A 16821-nucleotide genomic window follows, 5' to 3' on the forward strand; every position below is an offset into this window, starting at 1 on the left:
TCAGATTGCTAAACCCTTGCTTATGATAGAAATCCATAATGGAATATGGAGAATTGCCCATAAATCTATTTGAAAAAAATCACTTCTTATTATTTACAAGCCATTAATCATGAAATAAAGCCTTAATTAATAGGATAATTTCATCTTTCAAAGAGGAGAATTAAAATTTCTTATTTCTCTATTCTCTCCATATCGATGGGGTCGTTGTGAGATGAACTATGTGAAAGTCTGACGATTTATCTTCTATCTCTCTCTCTCACTGGCGTGCTGCCAACCACCGGTTATATAGTCATGGAGAAGCTTTTCTTTTAAGCTTAAGCGATTAAGCTTCATGTGCTTTTAAAGCTTATTTGCTATATGCTTTTAAAAAGCTGATAACCATTATAAGCTTTTAAAAAAAGCTTATGTCTTACCTTACATAAGCTAAAAGCTTATATTTATTCAAACTCTAAAAGCCTTCATAGCCTACAAAAAAAAAAAGAAAAAGAAAAAGAAAAAGAGAGGGAGCTTTACAAAAGCCGAAATTCAGCAAGGGACAACAATTTTGATGAAGGATTCTTCTGCAACAGACTACTTCTTCAACGCATAATTATTTGGATCATTTTGACGTCAGAGAGTTCTTATGCTAGTTATCTTCTACGTCAGACGCATTTCTTGGGCACTATTCTCAAGTTTTTGAAGACTTGTGGAATCATAGATTTTTGTTGATTATTCAACATCAACAAAATTCTTTTTGCTACTTATGTTTACATTCAATCTCTACCTCGAATATTTTTGCTACTTATCTTTACATTCAATCTCTACCTCGAATATTTTGCCAACTTTTCAAATTCAAGCACATTGGTGACATTATATTATTTAACCCAGATGAGCTAAGTATTATCATTATTTCAGTAATTTTTCTTTCTACATTTAAAATCTGCACCTTTTACTTTTCCACATCTCTCTTTTATCATGAATCCTCTATCCTCAACCATTCAAGAGCAAATTTAGTCACTCCAAAACCGGATTCTAGTTGAGAAGAAGTTGAGAATGGATCTAGAGGATAGGTTATCCCGCAACAAGAAGAGACATAGACATGTTAGTGATGCATCATAAGACTCTAATGGTGACCAAATTCAAAGAACCGTGAAAGCTACTCTTAGTACAATGGAGAATGCATGGAGAATGAAGGGAGCAATGTGGTACCCAAACCAAAGCTGCAGAACATGAAGGACAACTGCATGTCCACCAAGAAGACTCCCATAAGGGATTCCGTGCAGCTAGAATGGGAGATTCAGGAACCACTGAGAAATCAAGAAGGGGATCACCAGGAGGAGCTTCAAAATAGAAGATAGGAAGCTCAAGAAGAAGAAGAACTAGCAATTGTGGGAAGAATGTCTCTTAAGTACTTGAATTTCAAGGGCAAGAGCGAGGAGGATCCAAACTCCCACATCTTTGCTTTCGAAACCACAATACTAGCCACTAGAGCCGCTCCATTGCCGTAAAAGATAGAGTATTTTGCGACAAATTTGGGTGGCAAGGCCACCTAGCTGGTATGCACAATATGGTTCGGAGCACTTCCTAACATTAGAAGAATTGAAGAAAGCCTTCTTGAAAATATTCAAGAAAGATAAGACCATAATAGAAGTACTGGAAAAGTTACACAGGCTAACTCAGAAAGAAGAGGCCAATAGAGGATTATGTAGCTGAATTTCGAGCACTGCTCTAATGCATATGGATTAGACCAACAGATTATGTAGCTGAATTTTGAGCACTACTCTAATGCGTCTGGATCAGACCAACAGACTTGCTTCAGCCACATTGAGTTAGTGGTTCGTGATGAGAGGACTAAGGGAAAAGTTCCAGACAACGGTAGCCTCGTATAATTTGGATACCCTCACCTTCGAACAAGTGGTGGCGAGAGCAACCAGAGTTGAGGGGATCTTGAAGTAAACACGCAAAGACATCAAGAAGAAAAAGAAGGATAAAAGAAAGAAGAAGAAGGAAGAAACTTCTGAATTGGATTCCGAAGAAATCATAATAAGAGTCCAGTTTAGGAGTCGGATGCCGAAGAGCGAAAGACTTGAAAAAAGAAAGGTAGGAAGTAGGCAGTAGATGTTCAATCAATATCTAGGGCCACAACAGAGGAGGACTGATTGCAAGGTATCAGCGATTGCATATATAGGATCATTGAACATGAAAGGATACAAAGACCTATGGTGCAAGTCAAGACATTGAAAGCAAGGATGCCCATGATGAGCGAAATGGTAACATCTCCTGTGAGCCAGTGGATCCTAATTTTGTAGTTTCACCCAACTACACGATTCGACTCCTACTATTGTTCCTCTAGGTTACATAGGACTTCAAAAATCTACAAGCATAGACTTCACATTCTAAGACCGTAGTAGAGAGGCACCAACCCAAGATGCTATTAGCACAATTCCAGATTCTGTGGTAATGGGTTCTACACCACTTATAACAACACTTATGACCAACCATGCAATATTTCCCATTAGTTTCATGCACTTGGTTACAACTATGGCAACCGCGATTGTAGGCAGTCCCTAAACAATGGCTCCATGCCTAGTTAACACATTCACCTCATCAACTAGGGATGCAGAAGGAGGAACCTTCACCCAAGATCCTTAATTCCATGCATCTTCCTCTACTTTGCCAATGCACCCTAAAGCATTGGGGACATCCTCACAAATGACTAGACCAGTGATGCCCTTGGCTCATATTCCATCGGTACAAATGGAAATTCCTTACAACCCCCACCTATCAGACTCATGTTACTCCTCTGGGATTCATGCCATTATGTCCGCATGCAGCACCCTTCATACCACATGCAGCACCCTTCATACCATATGTTGCCCCTGTTGTACCAGTACCCCCAGCAACAACCCTTGTAGTTGATCTAGTAGCCTTTACGCAAACATTGGGGAGAGATGGCTAAAAGTATAGGACAAGTCATGAGAGATAATGAATGGAGTAGATCTGGAAAGGCTATACAAATCACGAAGGTCACACATAAGTTCAATGGAGAGGGAGATCCTAGACGACACCTCGAGATCTTTGATCAAGTTTGTGAGGCACCTTAGGTGAGAGGAATGAGCTTGCAAAGACCAATGCATTTAGCCTTATACTAGATCGCAAGGCTGTGATTAGTATCAAACTCTGAGAGTTAAAGAACATCTAAACTTTATTGGGCTTTGAGATGGTTATTCCTAAAGCCGTTTGTGCGTGAAGGAGCTTTGTGGAGTGTGACTTCACAGTTGCGCAGAGTGGAGAGAGAAGAAGATGAGTAAGTGGGAGATTTATTAGTCATCTTAAGGATTTGTACTCTTGGAGAACTTATCCAACAATCAACTGCTTGATCGATTTCCATGGGCTTAAATGTGAACATATCCATAATGGTTTGGTCATTAGAGGTATCACCACCTAGGAGGATGTCATGGCTAATGCCATCCAACTTGAGGATAACTTGATGATAAAGAGAGTAAGAGCTTTAGATTCTAGGTTTGTTATGTCAGTAGCCAGCAATCGTAGCTGTAGCTAAAGGTAATACTTTAGTAGAAATGACTTGGACTGACTTCTCAAAATCCCTCCAAGAGGAAATGAAGGCTTCCAAAGCTTCAGACAATGCACACATGTACCCAAGGAGAGAGCTACATTGGTGCTCCATTACTAAAAATTGTATAATTCTATTGATTTTGTATCTTGAGAATTGAGAGGATTCACACCCAAGAATGGCGACATCAACAACACCACAAACAAATTTAGCAACACATAGCGAAAGAAGATGCTCTTTTCTTTTTCCCTCTTCATTTGAGCCAAAGTATATTTGTGATAAACATTGATAAACAACAATATTAAAAATTCCATCATCACATCTTAAATATTTTGCTAAATTCTCGTGATATAATATTTTTGCACACTCATCAACATCATCATTGTGAATTCAATGCAAAATATTTATACTCAAACTTGATTTGCTTTCAGTGATTGCATGATACATTATAAACATTACAAGAATATTTGTCATATAGCATTTTTGGAAAGGTGTGGGAGTTGAGTTTGATTGCATTGCATACTCCTCGCGGCGGATAGTGAACATCACTCCAACCATAGGTCCTTTTCTTGTCGCACTTCGCTTTGGGACTTGAGGAGAGTTGTTAGTTTTAAGTAGCTTTCTTTGCTAGGTATTCTTGGGCTTGGGTTTAGCTCCATAGCTTAAGCTATATTTCATGACAAGGAGTCCCCTGGCTTGGTCCCTGTCCATTTTTGCATGTCGCCTACACTTTTGACATTGTTGTTTACATGACATGTGAGTATCCTACTGTAGACCAACTGCTCTTGCCAGCCTGCACTGAGTGTTGACATGGCAGTTGTGAGTTCCTATGTCTTATTGGGCTTGTGCTATCGCCTCCTCTGTCGTGCACCGTGGGAAGACTGTCTGAGAACCCATAGCACACCACACCCCTTTTCTTGAGACGCTACCGAAAAACTTGGCGCCGAGAATTTCCACTAGCTCTAGTATCACAATGATAAAGGAAGAGATGCAAGGAGCTTGAAAGCATTGCTTGATTACTATGAGAGCCAATAGCCTTTTATATATAACTTATGAAAAGAAAAATTTCTCAAAACAATGGAAAGCCCTTTGCTAAAAACACTTCAATGGGAAAAAGCTTAGTCTTAAAAACCAACACACACTAACATGCTAGAGTGCTCCAATTTTGATGCCGTTTAATCCGTTGGCTTTGTCTGCATCTTCTTTTTTTTCTTGAGAAAAAGATCCTTCTATTAGTTGACAAAAAACCAACCACGAAGGGCTAAATACAACCACGAATGGCTAGATACAACCCCGCCTCCATGTACAAGGCGGGGGTCAAAAGATCAAAGGTGGAGAAAGATGCACTTCTCCTCAAGGTGGCCGCTCTATGAGGAGAAGGCTATCTCATATAGTGGCCACGGGGGGGGGGGGGGGGGGGGGGGGGGGGCTTGTAGCCAGGTGATAGCATTCAAAGGTGTGTGATCTAGATTTTTTAGGATCTTCCTTTGATTTTGATTACTTACCCCAATCGTGTTTAGGGGTGTGATGATGGATCCCGTCTGTGGGCTTATCACCACAATCTTGTTGCGGCAGTCCTTAATCCAATGATCTATCCATAATGGTTACAAGTAGCTGGCATGTTTGAGGGCACCGCTTGGTTGAGTTGAGGAAAATTAAAAGGGCATTCCAAAGCTCGATGGGGACCTTGACAATGGTAACATTAAAGAGGCATTCTTCTAGCTATGGCGTTAATGTCCCAGCCTCTTCCCACCACAGTAAGTTGGTAAACTGGCTTGACTCCCCCTCTCCCATCCACTACATTAATAGTCCGGATGAAGCTCTGTGGGGTCCTCAAAGAGGTGGGTGTGGGTTTGGCATCACCTCATATTCTTGGTAATCAATAGGCTCCTTAAAGCTTACTTGATTAAGAGGTGTCACCCTTGGTGAAGGTGGTTGCGATCCCAAGACTAGTGGAGGTAATGGCACATTGGGTGCATGATGCATACCCTTTGATAGGAGTTGTTGCATGGGATGTTTAACCATTACTGGATTTGTTATAGTACTAAGGGCTAGTAAGCAGTGTTGGCAATGCTAGCTGCGGTCTCGTTGTATTGGGGTGATAGCCTATAGGCATGTTCGGGAAATCGCGGGCTTCATGACAATAGCACCCACCAAAGCTATAGTTACCATTGTAAACGAACTCTTAAAATTGGGCATTCGCTAGTGGTATGTCCCTGATAGTGGGTGACAAATGTAGGGCTTGTGTATGCGTGAAATCACAATGTGTGCATGTGTCTTTTTTTAAAAAGGGGGAGAACTCCTCACAAATTGTCACATGCAGTTTGTATAATCCCATATAGTATTTTGAGACTTTGTATATTAGGGTTTGTATATAACTTTAGACTTTAATTCCTTTCATCGTGTAAGAGAGAGAGAGAGAGAGAGAGAGAGAGAGAGAGAGAGAGAGAGAGAGAGAGGTTTCTCTCCTCGCGATTGTGTGCGTTGTTTACATCTCTCGATGTTGTTGCCGGTTTCTGTGTCTTGGTTGCTTTGTCGATGTGTGCTCTATGGGGGCTTTGTTTTGTGCCTGTTGCGGCTTTGTTGTGGTGCCTATTGATGTGGTGCTTCTTCTTGTTGAGGTGGTCTTTGTTGCTCATACGGCGGTTCTTGATCGTTCGTTTCCCTTTTCTGTTGTCTCCCCACACACCTCTCTACACGGCGGCGGTTCTCAACAAAAAGGTGTATATCTCCATGCGTTTTTCTTTCACTTATTAAAATTACCTTTTGAAGGGCTATTGTGCCCATCTAAGGTTCCCCCCACACGAACATTCTTAGTGTCCACATCTTGTTCATCCAAATCTCTCTTCACGTCACCATTGATCTTTACTATGGTGTCATTCTCTATTGTGACCAGCACGATAGGGGTGAAGCAGGTATGCCCGCTATCGCCCACCCTCTTTGGACTGTACATTGATGCGGTCTTTGATTATGTAGACAGATTGTGAGGCCCAGGGGCATGCGTGGCAGGGGTGTTGATACCCATCTTGTTATATGCTGATGATATTGTTCTAATCTCAGACTCTCCGGAGGGATTACAGAGACACTTGGATCCATTACAGGCTTTCTGTGCGGATAGAGATCTGACAGTGAACCTTGGGAAAACCAAGGTTACGGTGTTTAACACCACACAGGCATGGGTGACGAGATCAGAGCCTCAGTTCACTTTCCGAGGGGAGTCGGTAGAGTACGTCAGGTCATATGTCTACTCGGGAGTTACTTTCACAGGACCACGTTTCTCCCTAAAGGAGGCAGCAGCAGCTAGATTAGCTCGAGGGCATGCAGCCTCGGGGGCACTTGAGAGGCAGTGTGCACACATACAATTTCAGGAGCCACGCACCAAATTGTGGCTATTTGATACACTTGTCACACCGACCCTCCTGTACGGAGCTCCAATTTGGGAGCCTAGTATACATCACAGATCTCAGAGAGGGACAGATGAGGGATGGAGGAAAATGGAGAGACCACTGATTATGATGATTGCCCGCATGATTCGGAGCAACTCATCAGTACCACATGAGATTGTTCGGGCTGAGCTGGGTGCCCCACCAGTAGTAACCGAGGCAGTTACCTTTTTAGAGCGGCTATGAGAGCTCCCTCAGCAGAGGTACTCCCGATTGGAACTGACCTCATCCATACAGTTGGCAGAGGATGGAGATACTCATTGCTGCTGGTACGCGCAGATGAGATCATGGTTTGACCTACATGGTTTGTGGATAGAGGCACTACCACCCTTTCAGTACAATCTGGATTGTCCATTTTTAAATCTCACCCACTCAGAGCAAAACCACGTGATCATGATGGATATCATCAGAGTGGACATAGAAAGGACATGGACTAGGCCCCTTGAGCCCTTAGGCACGAAAATGGCTCATTACAAGAGCCATTTTCTACTTCTCTCACCAGATGATTTTATCACCCGCCCGGCATACATGGATGTACACCTATCACATGGGATAAATTGTGCCATTGGACAGATCTGGACCTCATCACACCAGCTGCGGATTGAGACAGGGTGATATGTGCATCAGATCTTGGATGACCGCATTTGTCAACTATGCTACCAGGAGGTAGAGACAGAGGAACACTACATTTGCCAATGTACAGTCTATTATGAGATCCGAGGGAGATATCACTGCCTCTTTCAAGAAGGTTTTGGGCCGTTATGCAGGGTCATTGAGTTTGAGGATCAGAGATGCCTAGGATTGTTTCTACTTGAGCTCAGGAGACACAGAGAGACCCTCTTGGCAGACAGGAGGCCAAGCGCTGATGTACCTAGACAGAGGACCTTGACAGATTTCTTCGGCACCAGCATCAGCACCAGCACCATCACCAACACCAACAACCCAGCCCACACACCTCCTGATACCTCCTCCATTGGGCCATCAGGGCACCGACCACTCTCCCAGGGAGTCACCACTGATAGAGAAATTATCTCATTTCGTGCTCGTCGGCCATGCCCACTAGGATCCTGACCACAACATCCTCACCATCACCAGATCAGAGCGATTATTGCTCGGCATTGGAGGCGCCTACCTCGCTTTTACGACCTCTCCATTCTAGACAGCCCTATGGCAGAGATACTTGATCTAAGGAGAGGGCAACACTTCAACTGATCAGCATGCATGGATCTACCTGATATACATTTTTCAGAATTTTCCAGTTTTTTCTACTCAGTATCATCTCGGGTCTTACAGTTCTGTTCTTATAACTGTAGGACAATCAGTTTATTGTACTTTTTAGTCTCATTTAGTTGTTCTCTTTGATGAGACACCAACTTCAGATGTACTCTCAGTTTTGGTCTCATAGGCCATTATGGCCTCTTAGAGACATTAATATATCATTTCATTTCTCTCTCTCTCTCTCTCTCTCTCTCTCTCTCTCTCTCTCTCTCCGATTCTCACAATTACAAGGTGCTTCCTTACCATCACTTCTTTCTTCTCTCACAATTACACACTCTCTTACTATCCTTCTCTCACTCTCTCGCCCTTCTATCATTCTACCTAGCCTCTCCACCTCCACCTAGCAAGCATGGAGAACATGGGGGTCCATTGTTGCTCCACCATGCCAATCATCTTGTGCATTACCCTTCCTTCTCCAAAAACCCTATAAATAGAGCCATCCATCACCATCAAACTAAGCCACAACCTAGACGCCCTTTATGCTATCAGTTTGCCTTTAGACATTCCTATCTCCTTAGCTTAATGGCCATAACCCTCTACCTCTCTCTTCTTCTTTATGCTAATCTCTATATATAGCATATATGCATCTATATTGCATCCATATTGCCGTCTAATTTCTTATCAAACCCTTGTAAAAAGACCATATAGTTCTACCATCTATGCATAGTTGTCTCTTTAGCAGCCCTCTCTAGTCCACCAATTCCTTAGTTGCCATTCATAATAAATAAGCAACTCACACGAAGTCCGGCGAGCCACTCTTTGCATGGGCAACCCCCGACGAAGAGTAGCAAATTGGGTGGAGCCAACCAAAAGGCCATGGAGTATCTCTCGAAGTTTGGTGCGGTGGGAGACAACGGGCCGGCTGAAGTTTGATGGTGGGAAGTTGGTGATGTACTTCAAGGAGCCTCAACATACGGTTGCATATATGGTAATAAATAAAAATGTCATGCCGCCACCGTTCATGAAGAAATTCTCCCTTGCTATTGATGAGTCAACTTCACTTTTATCAAGTTTTCTTTATGTGTTTCTTAATTGCATACGGTATAATAGAGAAATTTACAATTGTGGGTGGTGAATTCTCATGTTTATTCTTTCTTATATTGTACCAACCTTGTATCAATTGATCCTTAACATCATATCATCTGTAATTTTCCCACAAAGCAATGTATTGTAATTTAACTCCAATGCGGCACATGCTTTTGGTCTAACTTTCATTCTAAATCAGCAATGGCAATGAATCGACCCAACTTACCCATTTGCCCAAATCAACCATACTAGCCCATGCCTTTACTCCCTATTCATATACTAATTAGTAATAAAATGAATTTTCAGCAAAGACTAGCCCTCCTCTTTGGGGCCGAGCGTCTAGCCAAAATAAATGCTTCTCCTCAACCATTCATCTTTCCCACCCTCAACTATGATATTTCATTTGATGTCTATATCTTCATACTATTATAAGTTGATTTTAATTTGAATTCCTTAGAAGGATTCCATCCTAGTCTACTCCTTCACCATAACCACCGTGAGGATACCTAGGTCCAAGGTCAAATTTTTTCCTCACAACACTTATAGAAAAGGTGATTTTTTTCTCTTTCATGACTTCCATAGCCATGAAAGCTTGAGAAATCTTGTCTTCTACTTATATAGTCTCCATATGATCACCAATTTGAAAAATGCCTCTTCTATTCATGAATATGGAGCCTCCTAAGTATTCTATCACTCCCAAATTTTCTGTAAACCCTAATTCTATCAAAAACCCTAGTTTAAAAACCCTAATTTTTGGGAAACCATAGTACATCTATAGACCTCTTCTTTGGGCATCTTTTGCACCCAAAATCCCCAATTCTAAAGTCCGAATACCTAACTGAAAACCCTAATTTACAGAAACCCTACTTTCAGTCGAGAGTGAAAATGGATGCCTGGAAGTGTGGACATCAACCATAGGATGGTTGTACTCAAATTCAAGAAGTAGGATTGCTGTAAGAGCTCATTTAATCTCTCTTTCACTTACTCAAGATCTGAATACTAGTCATTATGGTCCTATGTCTCGGTCTTGGCACACACAATGTTTGTGTATGGATGCCAATGGAGCATAGTTGCATTTGATTAGCTATGAGGGATCGATGAGTGAGATGGTGAAATCAAATGGGAGCTATGGAACCAATGAACCACATCAACAACTATGTTTGCAATACTGATTTCATTTGCATGAATGCCTATGGACAATTTGGCATGTAAATGCTCATGAAGCTTGTAACAGGAACCTTGTTAATACAATCTATTACAAGGGGGGTCAGTCCTTTCTAGCCCTAGTGCAATGCGCAAGTGATTTTCAATCTTCAGTTTTGTTAAGCTTCATTTTGTGGTGCCATTTTTATCTTGTTTAATTGTGTTAATTGCTTCATTTTGTGGTGCCATTTTTATCTTGTTTAATTGTGTTAATTGCTTAAGTGTAAGGCAAGATTGTGCTCAACCCCGAATGGGGGAGTCTCAGGCTTTGTAGATTCTGTACCACATAGCTCTTGTGTGTGCAAGGGGTGCTCAGCAAAAGGGTAAGAAGGATGGCCAGACACACCAAGTAGAGGGAGCACAGAGCAAGTAAGCAAGGAAGTATGTCGGTGCTTCAAATGCAGCCAAACAGGAGTGGACGAAGGTGCATAAATAAGGGGGGTCTTAGCACACCAATTTTCAATCCACCCTGCATAAGCATAATCCACTGTGCTCTACCCTGCATAAGCATAATCCACCCTGCATAAGCATAATCCACTGTGCTCTAGCAGGAATAATAACTCCATGAATAAGGAATAAATGCAACTGCCATTGAAGTACATACTTCTCCACATTTAGTTTCATCTGCAAACGGACTCACCTTTTGGTCACCAGCTATTGGTACCACAGGTGGTGTTTGTATCTCTGTTTCAGCTTTGATCTTGCCTTGCATCAATGGACATGGTGTCATTTTGCCTGGTTAGACTAATTTTCTATGGATGATTGGGTGCTTGATAGAGGGGGACATACTTTTATGGTTGCAGGCACCTCTAAATTGGACCAATGCCCAGTGGTTTTATGCATTAGAGATCCGAGTCGCTATGGGTCACCACCCCATGTACGCATCCCTGATCATTTGCTCTCACATGTTGAGCTACCACGTCGCATGCTTGATATTTGGAGATCTCATGATTTCTTGCAGCCCTCGCAAAGTCTCGCCTCTGCTCTCTATGATATTAGTGACTTTTATCACACATGTGCCCTTTCTAAGAGGCAAGAGGCCTTCGATTTAGAAACGGATATTAGATGTAGACTGGCTGCCTTATAGAAAGAGCACGAGAAACATCCTCATGCTCGATGGGTTGCAAATTCTTTATGTATTGTTAGGGCAGAGCTTCATCACTCTCTTGAGCAGCGTGCGGAGTACTATTACCATGCCCAAGAATCCTTTTGAACCTAGATAGGTGGCAGATGCAACAAACATTTCTTTGCTACTCACGGCCCATCTCATGCCAGAGATTGCGTTAGGCAATTGTTGCTAGGCAATTGTTGCAGGATTCGCATGGCATTCTTCATTCAGATCCTCTTATGGTTAGATAGATTGCCACTGATTTCTTTCGCTAGCTCCTTAGTGCTAAGCCTCACTTTGACTTGAGATAGACGACACATAGGAAGTTTTGGAATGCATTGTCGCATTTGATTACTGAGGAGATCTGTACCATTTTGAATGCCCCTTTTTCTATGCAGGAGTTCAGTCATACTCTTCATGCCTTACCTCATGGTAACTGTCCAAGGGAGGATGGTCTCTCCCCTGTTTTCTTCATTACTTTTTGGGATGAGATTGGGGTTGAGATCACATCGGCTCTCCAGGGATGTGGGACACAGGTTCTATGCCTTCTTCTCTCACTGAGGGGCTTATCTATCTTATCCCTAAGAGTAGGGATAAGACATTGATTGGCCAATGGAGACCTATCACCTTACTTGGGACTGTATATAAGATTCTTGCTAAGGCAATGAGCATTAGATTGCAGCCAATTTTGCAAGATGTCATTCACGATACTTAGAATGGATTCTTACACGGAAGGAGCATCTTTGATAACATTTTCTTGTTTTGGGAGGCAGTGGAATGGGCCAAAGGTAGTAATCACCCCCCTTAGCCATTTTGCTCTTGGATTTTAAGAAGGCCTATGATAGAGTGGATTGGGACTTCCTCGAGGGTACTCGTAGCCATATGGGTTTCTCTCATAGATGGATCAAGGAAGTTTTATGCATGTATCATGATGCCCACAATAGTGTGTTCACTTGCGGTGATAGAGGAGAGCGGTTTAAGTTCTCTCGCTGAGTATGGTAGGGTTTCCCTTTAGCCCCATTATTATATATCATAGTTGCAGAGGCCATGAGCATCTTCCTCTGCTCCATTGCTAGTATGTCTAGATTGAGGTTGCCTCTTCGTAGTCAAGAGGAGCTGGTTGACTCCGAGTTTGCTGATGACATAGCCATGTTCTTGGAGGCCTCAAACATATGCCTATGTTCCTTCTAGTAGCATTGGAAGAGTTTTGTTTTGCATCAGGGGCACTCATTAATTGGCAAAAATCTGTTGGTTTTTGGATAAGTGACTCACCGAGAGTTGGTTGCGGTGCAGAGCTTGGGTTTACTTGGATTAGTAGAGAATGCACTGCTAGATATTTGGGATGCTAGGTTGGGGTTGATGTTTCTCTTGCTGAGTCGTTTGCTCCTTTGCTTATGAGTATCCGGAAGAAGCTTCTTCATTGGAGCTCCAGGAGATTAGATTTAGCCCCCAGAGCTTTGGTGGCTAATCAGGTATTGTTTGCCTTGGCTTGGTTTATTGCCTCTTGTTGGTGCTTCTCTCGTGCATACATTGGTCAATTGTGGAGATTGATCTGCAATTTTCTTTGGTCGGGTCTGGATGGCACCATAGACACTCGTACCAGGGTAGCTTGGCTCATAGTTATTCAACCCAGACAAGAGGGGGCTGAATATTATTGATCCGGATGTTCAGTGTAGGGCATTGCTCTGCAAACTTGTGGTCAGAGGTTTCCTACGAGGCATTGAGCCTTGGAAGGATTTTTTCTTGTCTTAGATCTTTGGATGTACACCTCATGTTGGGAGAGATTGGCTGCCCAGCACATGGTTTTTGTTCACAGAGGCTCACATCACGGCACCATCTTTCTCTCGCCATTGTGAGAGCATGGAGAAGCATGAGACCATTTTTGCGACAAAGGCTTCCTAGGTCTTTGGATGCGACAACCTATTATGTGGAACAATTTTTCAGTGACGAGGCCAGTCGGCCACTTGGTGCATCTCGTTACATGCAATGGTCAGGATGGGAGAGATGTGCATACACAATTCTTGCTTGGAAGACCTTTAAGAGTCTTCTGGTGGATGGGAGAGTTACATCCATTCAGCATCTTAGGGTCTCTCGCATATGTATCAGATTGATGCAACTATTCTGCATGAGTGACTCTCTGGGACCCTTTTCGAGGATAGGCATACCTCTGCATGTCATTGCTCTCCCAGGCCAGGAGGCTACATTTTGCATCATCTATTCTATCATGCCTGGAGGGAGATTGAGGAGATGTAGCATGGAAGGGATCATCCTAGATACTAGGCTTAGTCCAGTGAGGCTTGTTGGTCGTTCGGCAAAGCATTGGTTCATTGATCCTTCTCCTCAGATAGTGACTCATGGTTGTTTGTGTTTGTGGCTATATGGTGGCAATCCTATCAGATATCTTCAGTGGGATCCAGGAGAGTGGGAGTGGATTGATGCCTTTGATCCATTGAAAAGCCTTGCCTTTTTCAGTTTCACGGCCCGGAATGCCAGGCTTTCTCCTCACTTGACAGATGCATAGGATCCCTACTCTCAGGCCTCATTAGGAGAGTTATGATATCTCTCCAGTGATACAGCGTAGATATTGGCATAGGCTTTGGCATTCATACAGAAGGAGCTGGATCTCTCATTTCTTTTGGTTATTTTTACATGGTGGTCTCCTCACCAATTAGTGGAGATCGGTTTTCGGCCCACCAATAGAAAACCAATCCCTAGGTTTTGCAATGCAAAAATGTTTGATTTTGATGATGGTAAATTGCAGTGCATTTTCTATCCATTCACAAGGACTTGGTATGTTTTTGGGCACTTTTGGGAAGGTATGGAATGCTTTTGAAATGCAATTATTTGGTGGGAAGAAGTAGAAAGACTTTGGTAAGAAGTAGACCGGAAATGCCGAGCTGTAGAGTTGGTGGTACTCTAATAGGCCGGATTTGAGCAGGAGAGGAGGTTGAAAGGCCAATCGTAGCTCGAGCAAGAAAGGAGTTGCACGGAGCATCGAGACAAGGCCGGCTCTTCTTTTGAAACTCGCAAATGCCTCCAAACGTCGATAAACATAGTTGGCAGACTTTTTACACAAAGCTTTTACTGATGTTGCTGATTTGAAGCGGCTTCTAGCTGTGGGAGGCTCTTGTGGGACTTTGTCATTGGATTTCTCCTTGAGTTCCCTTCTCGTTGGTAGGGTCCTGTATAACATGAGATTTTGGGGAGAAGTATAAAAATGCTCTAAGGATCCAAGATTCTTGGTGATACATGAGATGCCACAGAGATGTATGGCCACAGGAGGTAAACACATCTTGACATCTTCTGTGCTTGGACTACAGTGTAGTACATTCATTGTATCCATGGGTCCACATAGTACATATGCCCCATTTTATTTGGTAGGTGATTTTGTTTTTCTCATGTTTCGACACCCAGCTATTCATGGATCCTATGTAATCATTCCCATTGGTCTCATAGACTCTTTGGGTCTTTCGTAGACGTTTAAGACAATCTTTCTTTCTTTTTATCCCTTCCTTTCCTTTCACGTTTTCTTAGATTTTCATGCCTTTTTCCTGGTCCTATTCCTCTCCCCTCCTCCCCCTTGTTGATGAGACATTCCCTTTTTTGGCCTCTCAAAAATGGTATTTTTATTTCCATATTTGATTCCCTTTCCTGTGATTCCGAACTTCTGATTGACTTATAACATAGGATTTAAGCTCCAGACCAGGCAAATCACACCCATTTTTTTAAATAAATTAAATAATTATAAAACCTCATTTGTTATATGTGATGAAGTAGGTTTGAGGTGGCTTGAAAGAAAGGTTATGGTAAAACCTAATGCTTTTGAAAGGACATTGTTGACTTATAACATAGGATTTAAGTTCAAGACCAGGCAAACCACACCAAAATAATTTTAAAACCTCATTTGTTATATTGAGGTGTCTTGAAAGAAAGATAATGGTAAAACCTTATGCTTTTGAAAGGACATTGCTAGTGTGCAAAACATAGCATCTAGTATGTGTGACGGACTAAGTTTGATGAAAACTAAATATGGTCATCGTGTGAATCAGTGTATGTGTCCTACCTTGATTAAATGCCCAAGTCCAGGGATCTCTGCATATGTGATTTGCTGCACCTGTCTTTGACCCTTAATCATGCCATGGGAAAAACAGGGAGTACCCAAATATGTGTTCAGTTTGTTGTGCACACTGTAAATATTGTTACCTTTCTATTTACTCTCTTTTGTCTCCTTGGTATTATATTTGTTTATTTAGAGTTTATCCTTTCTCAGTTCTTTTGTGCTGTTTATGTTTCAGCTGTTGGATCTCCTTCTTGGACACAATAATGCTGGGATATTCAGGAGGCCTCAGCTGAAGGCCTTTGTATCGATCCATGGAAAAGAGGTACTGTAGGTTTAATTGAATGCTATATATTTTCACAGTGGAAGTAGTCAAACATATACTTGCACATGAATCAACACAAACACTGATTCCACAGGAGACATTACAAATATTGAGAACAGGCAGCCTGTGCACACGCATTCAAAGCTGCACAAGCACCCAACCCCTTAGATGCACATTCACATGCACACACAAGAACGTTGAGTGCGGGTAGGAGAGGGTTGCGGAGCACCACTAGTGGCGCACTCTGGAAGTCTCACTGAGACCAAATGGGTGGCCAGTGTTGTTTGGAATGTGAAGTCAGTATAGGTGGATGCCCCTTGTTTAGGACAATCCCAGGTATAATGATATTGGATTCCAGGAAATGCTGACATGGTGGTGTTCCTTTGGAAAGAGGGCCCTGGGGATTCGGTAATGCCCTTACTCTCAACACTGGTAACACAGAATGGGGCGATTGTGAGGTGGGGGAGGATGAGTTGGACGGGTGATTGTGGGAGAAGCTGCCAGTGGGCGGAATCGCTTCAGATAATAGCAGTCCTGATCTTCATCCCCGGCTTTCTCACAAAATGTGTAGTACTGCTGTCTAGGGCACTCATGAGTGGTGTGCCCGAGCAAGGAGGAAGGGTGCACCACAATCCTCTCTTGGCCTCTTGCTGGGTCTTCACAGTTCTTCAATCTGCTTCAGTTGGGTGAGGGTACTCTTCTCATTTTGGGACTTTTGGTGCAGCTTTAGAGCTTCCAACTCCCTCTTCAACTGGGCTACTAGATCATCCGCAGTGGTGGTGAAGTGTGTTGTTCTTCTCTCACTCTCAAACATTTGACATGCGTTTT

At 42.6% G+C, this 16821-nt stretch overlaps 1 protein-coding gene across 2 annotated transcripts in view; it reads left to right on the forward strand.

The window, feature by feature from the left end:
• Positions 1-15578: 15578 nt before the first annotated feature.
• Positions 15579-16821, forward strand: part of LOC147632278 (DUF21 domain-containing protein At4g14240-like) — a 57224-nt gene continuing 55981 nt past the window's right edge. For both annotated transcript variants that reach the window (XR_015267183.1, XM_086807089.1), the window contains exons 1-2: positions 15579-15800; positions 15907-15993. Coding sequence is in view for 1 of the 2 variants with exons in the window: in XM_086807089.1 (XP_086663215.1) it covers positions 15684-15800; positions 15907-15993 (204 nt within the window). In the remaining variant the exon portion in view is untranslated. The remainder of the gene's footprint in view (positions 15801-15906; positions 15994-16821) is intronic.

This window comes from Cibotium barometz, chromosome 13 (genome assembly GCF_041138505.1).
Source record: "Cibotium barometz isolate CiBa-2024 chromosome 13, ASM4113850v1, whole genome shotgun sequence".
Lineage (NCBI taxonomy): Eukaryota > Viridiplantae > Streptophyta > Polypodiopsida > Cyatheales > Cibotiaceae > Cibotium > Cibotium barometz.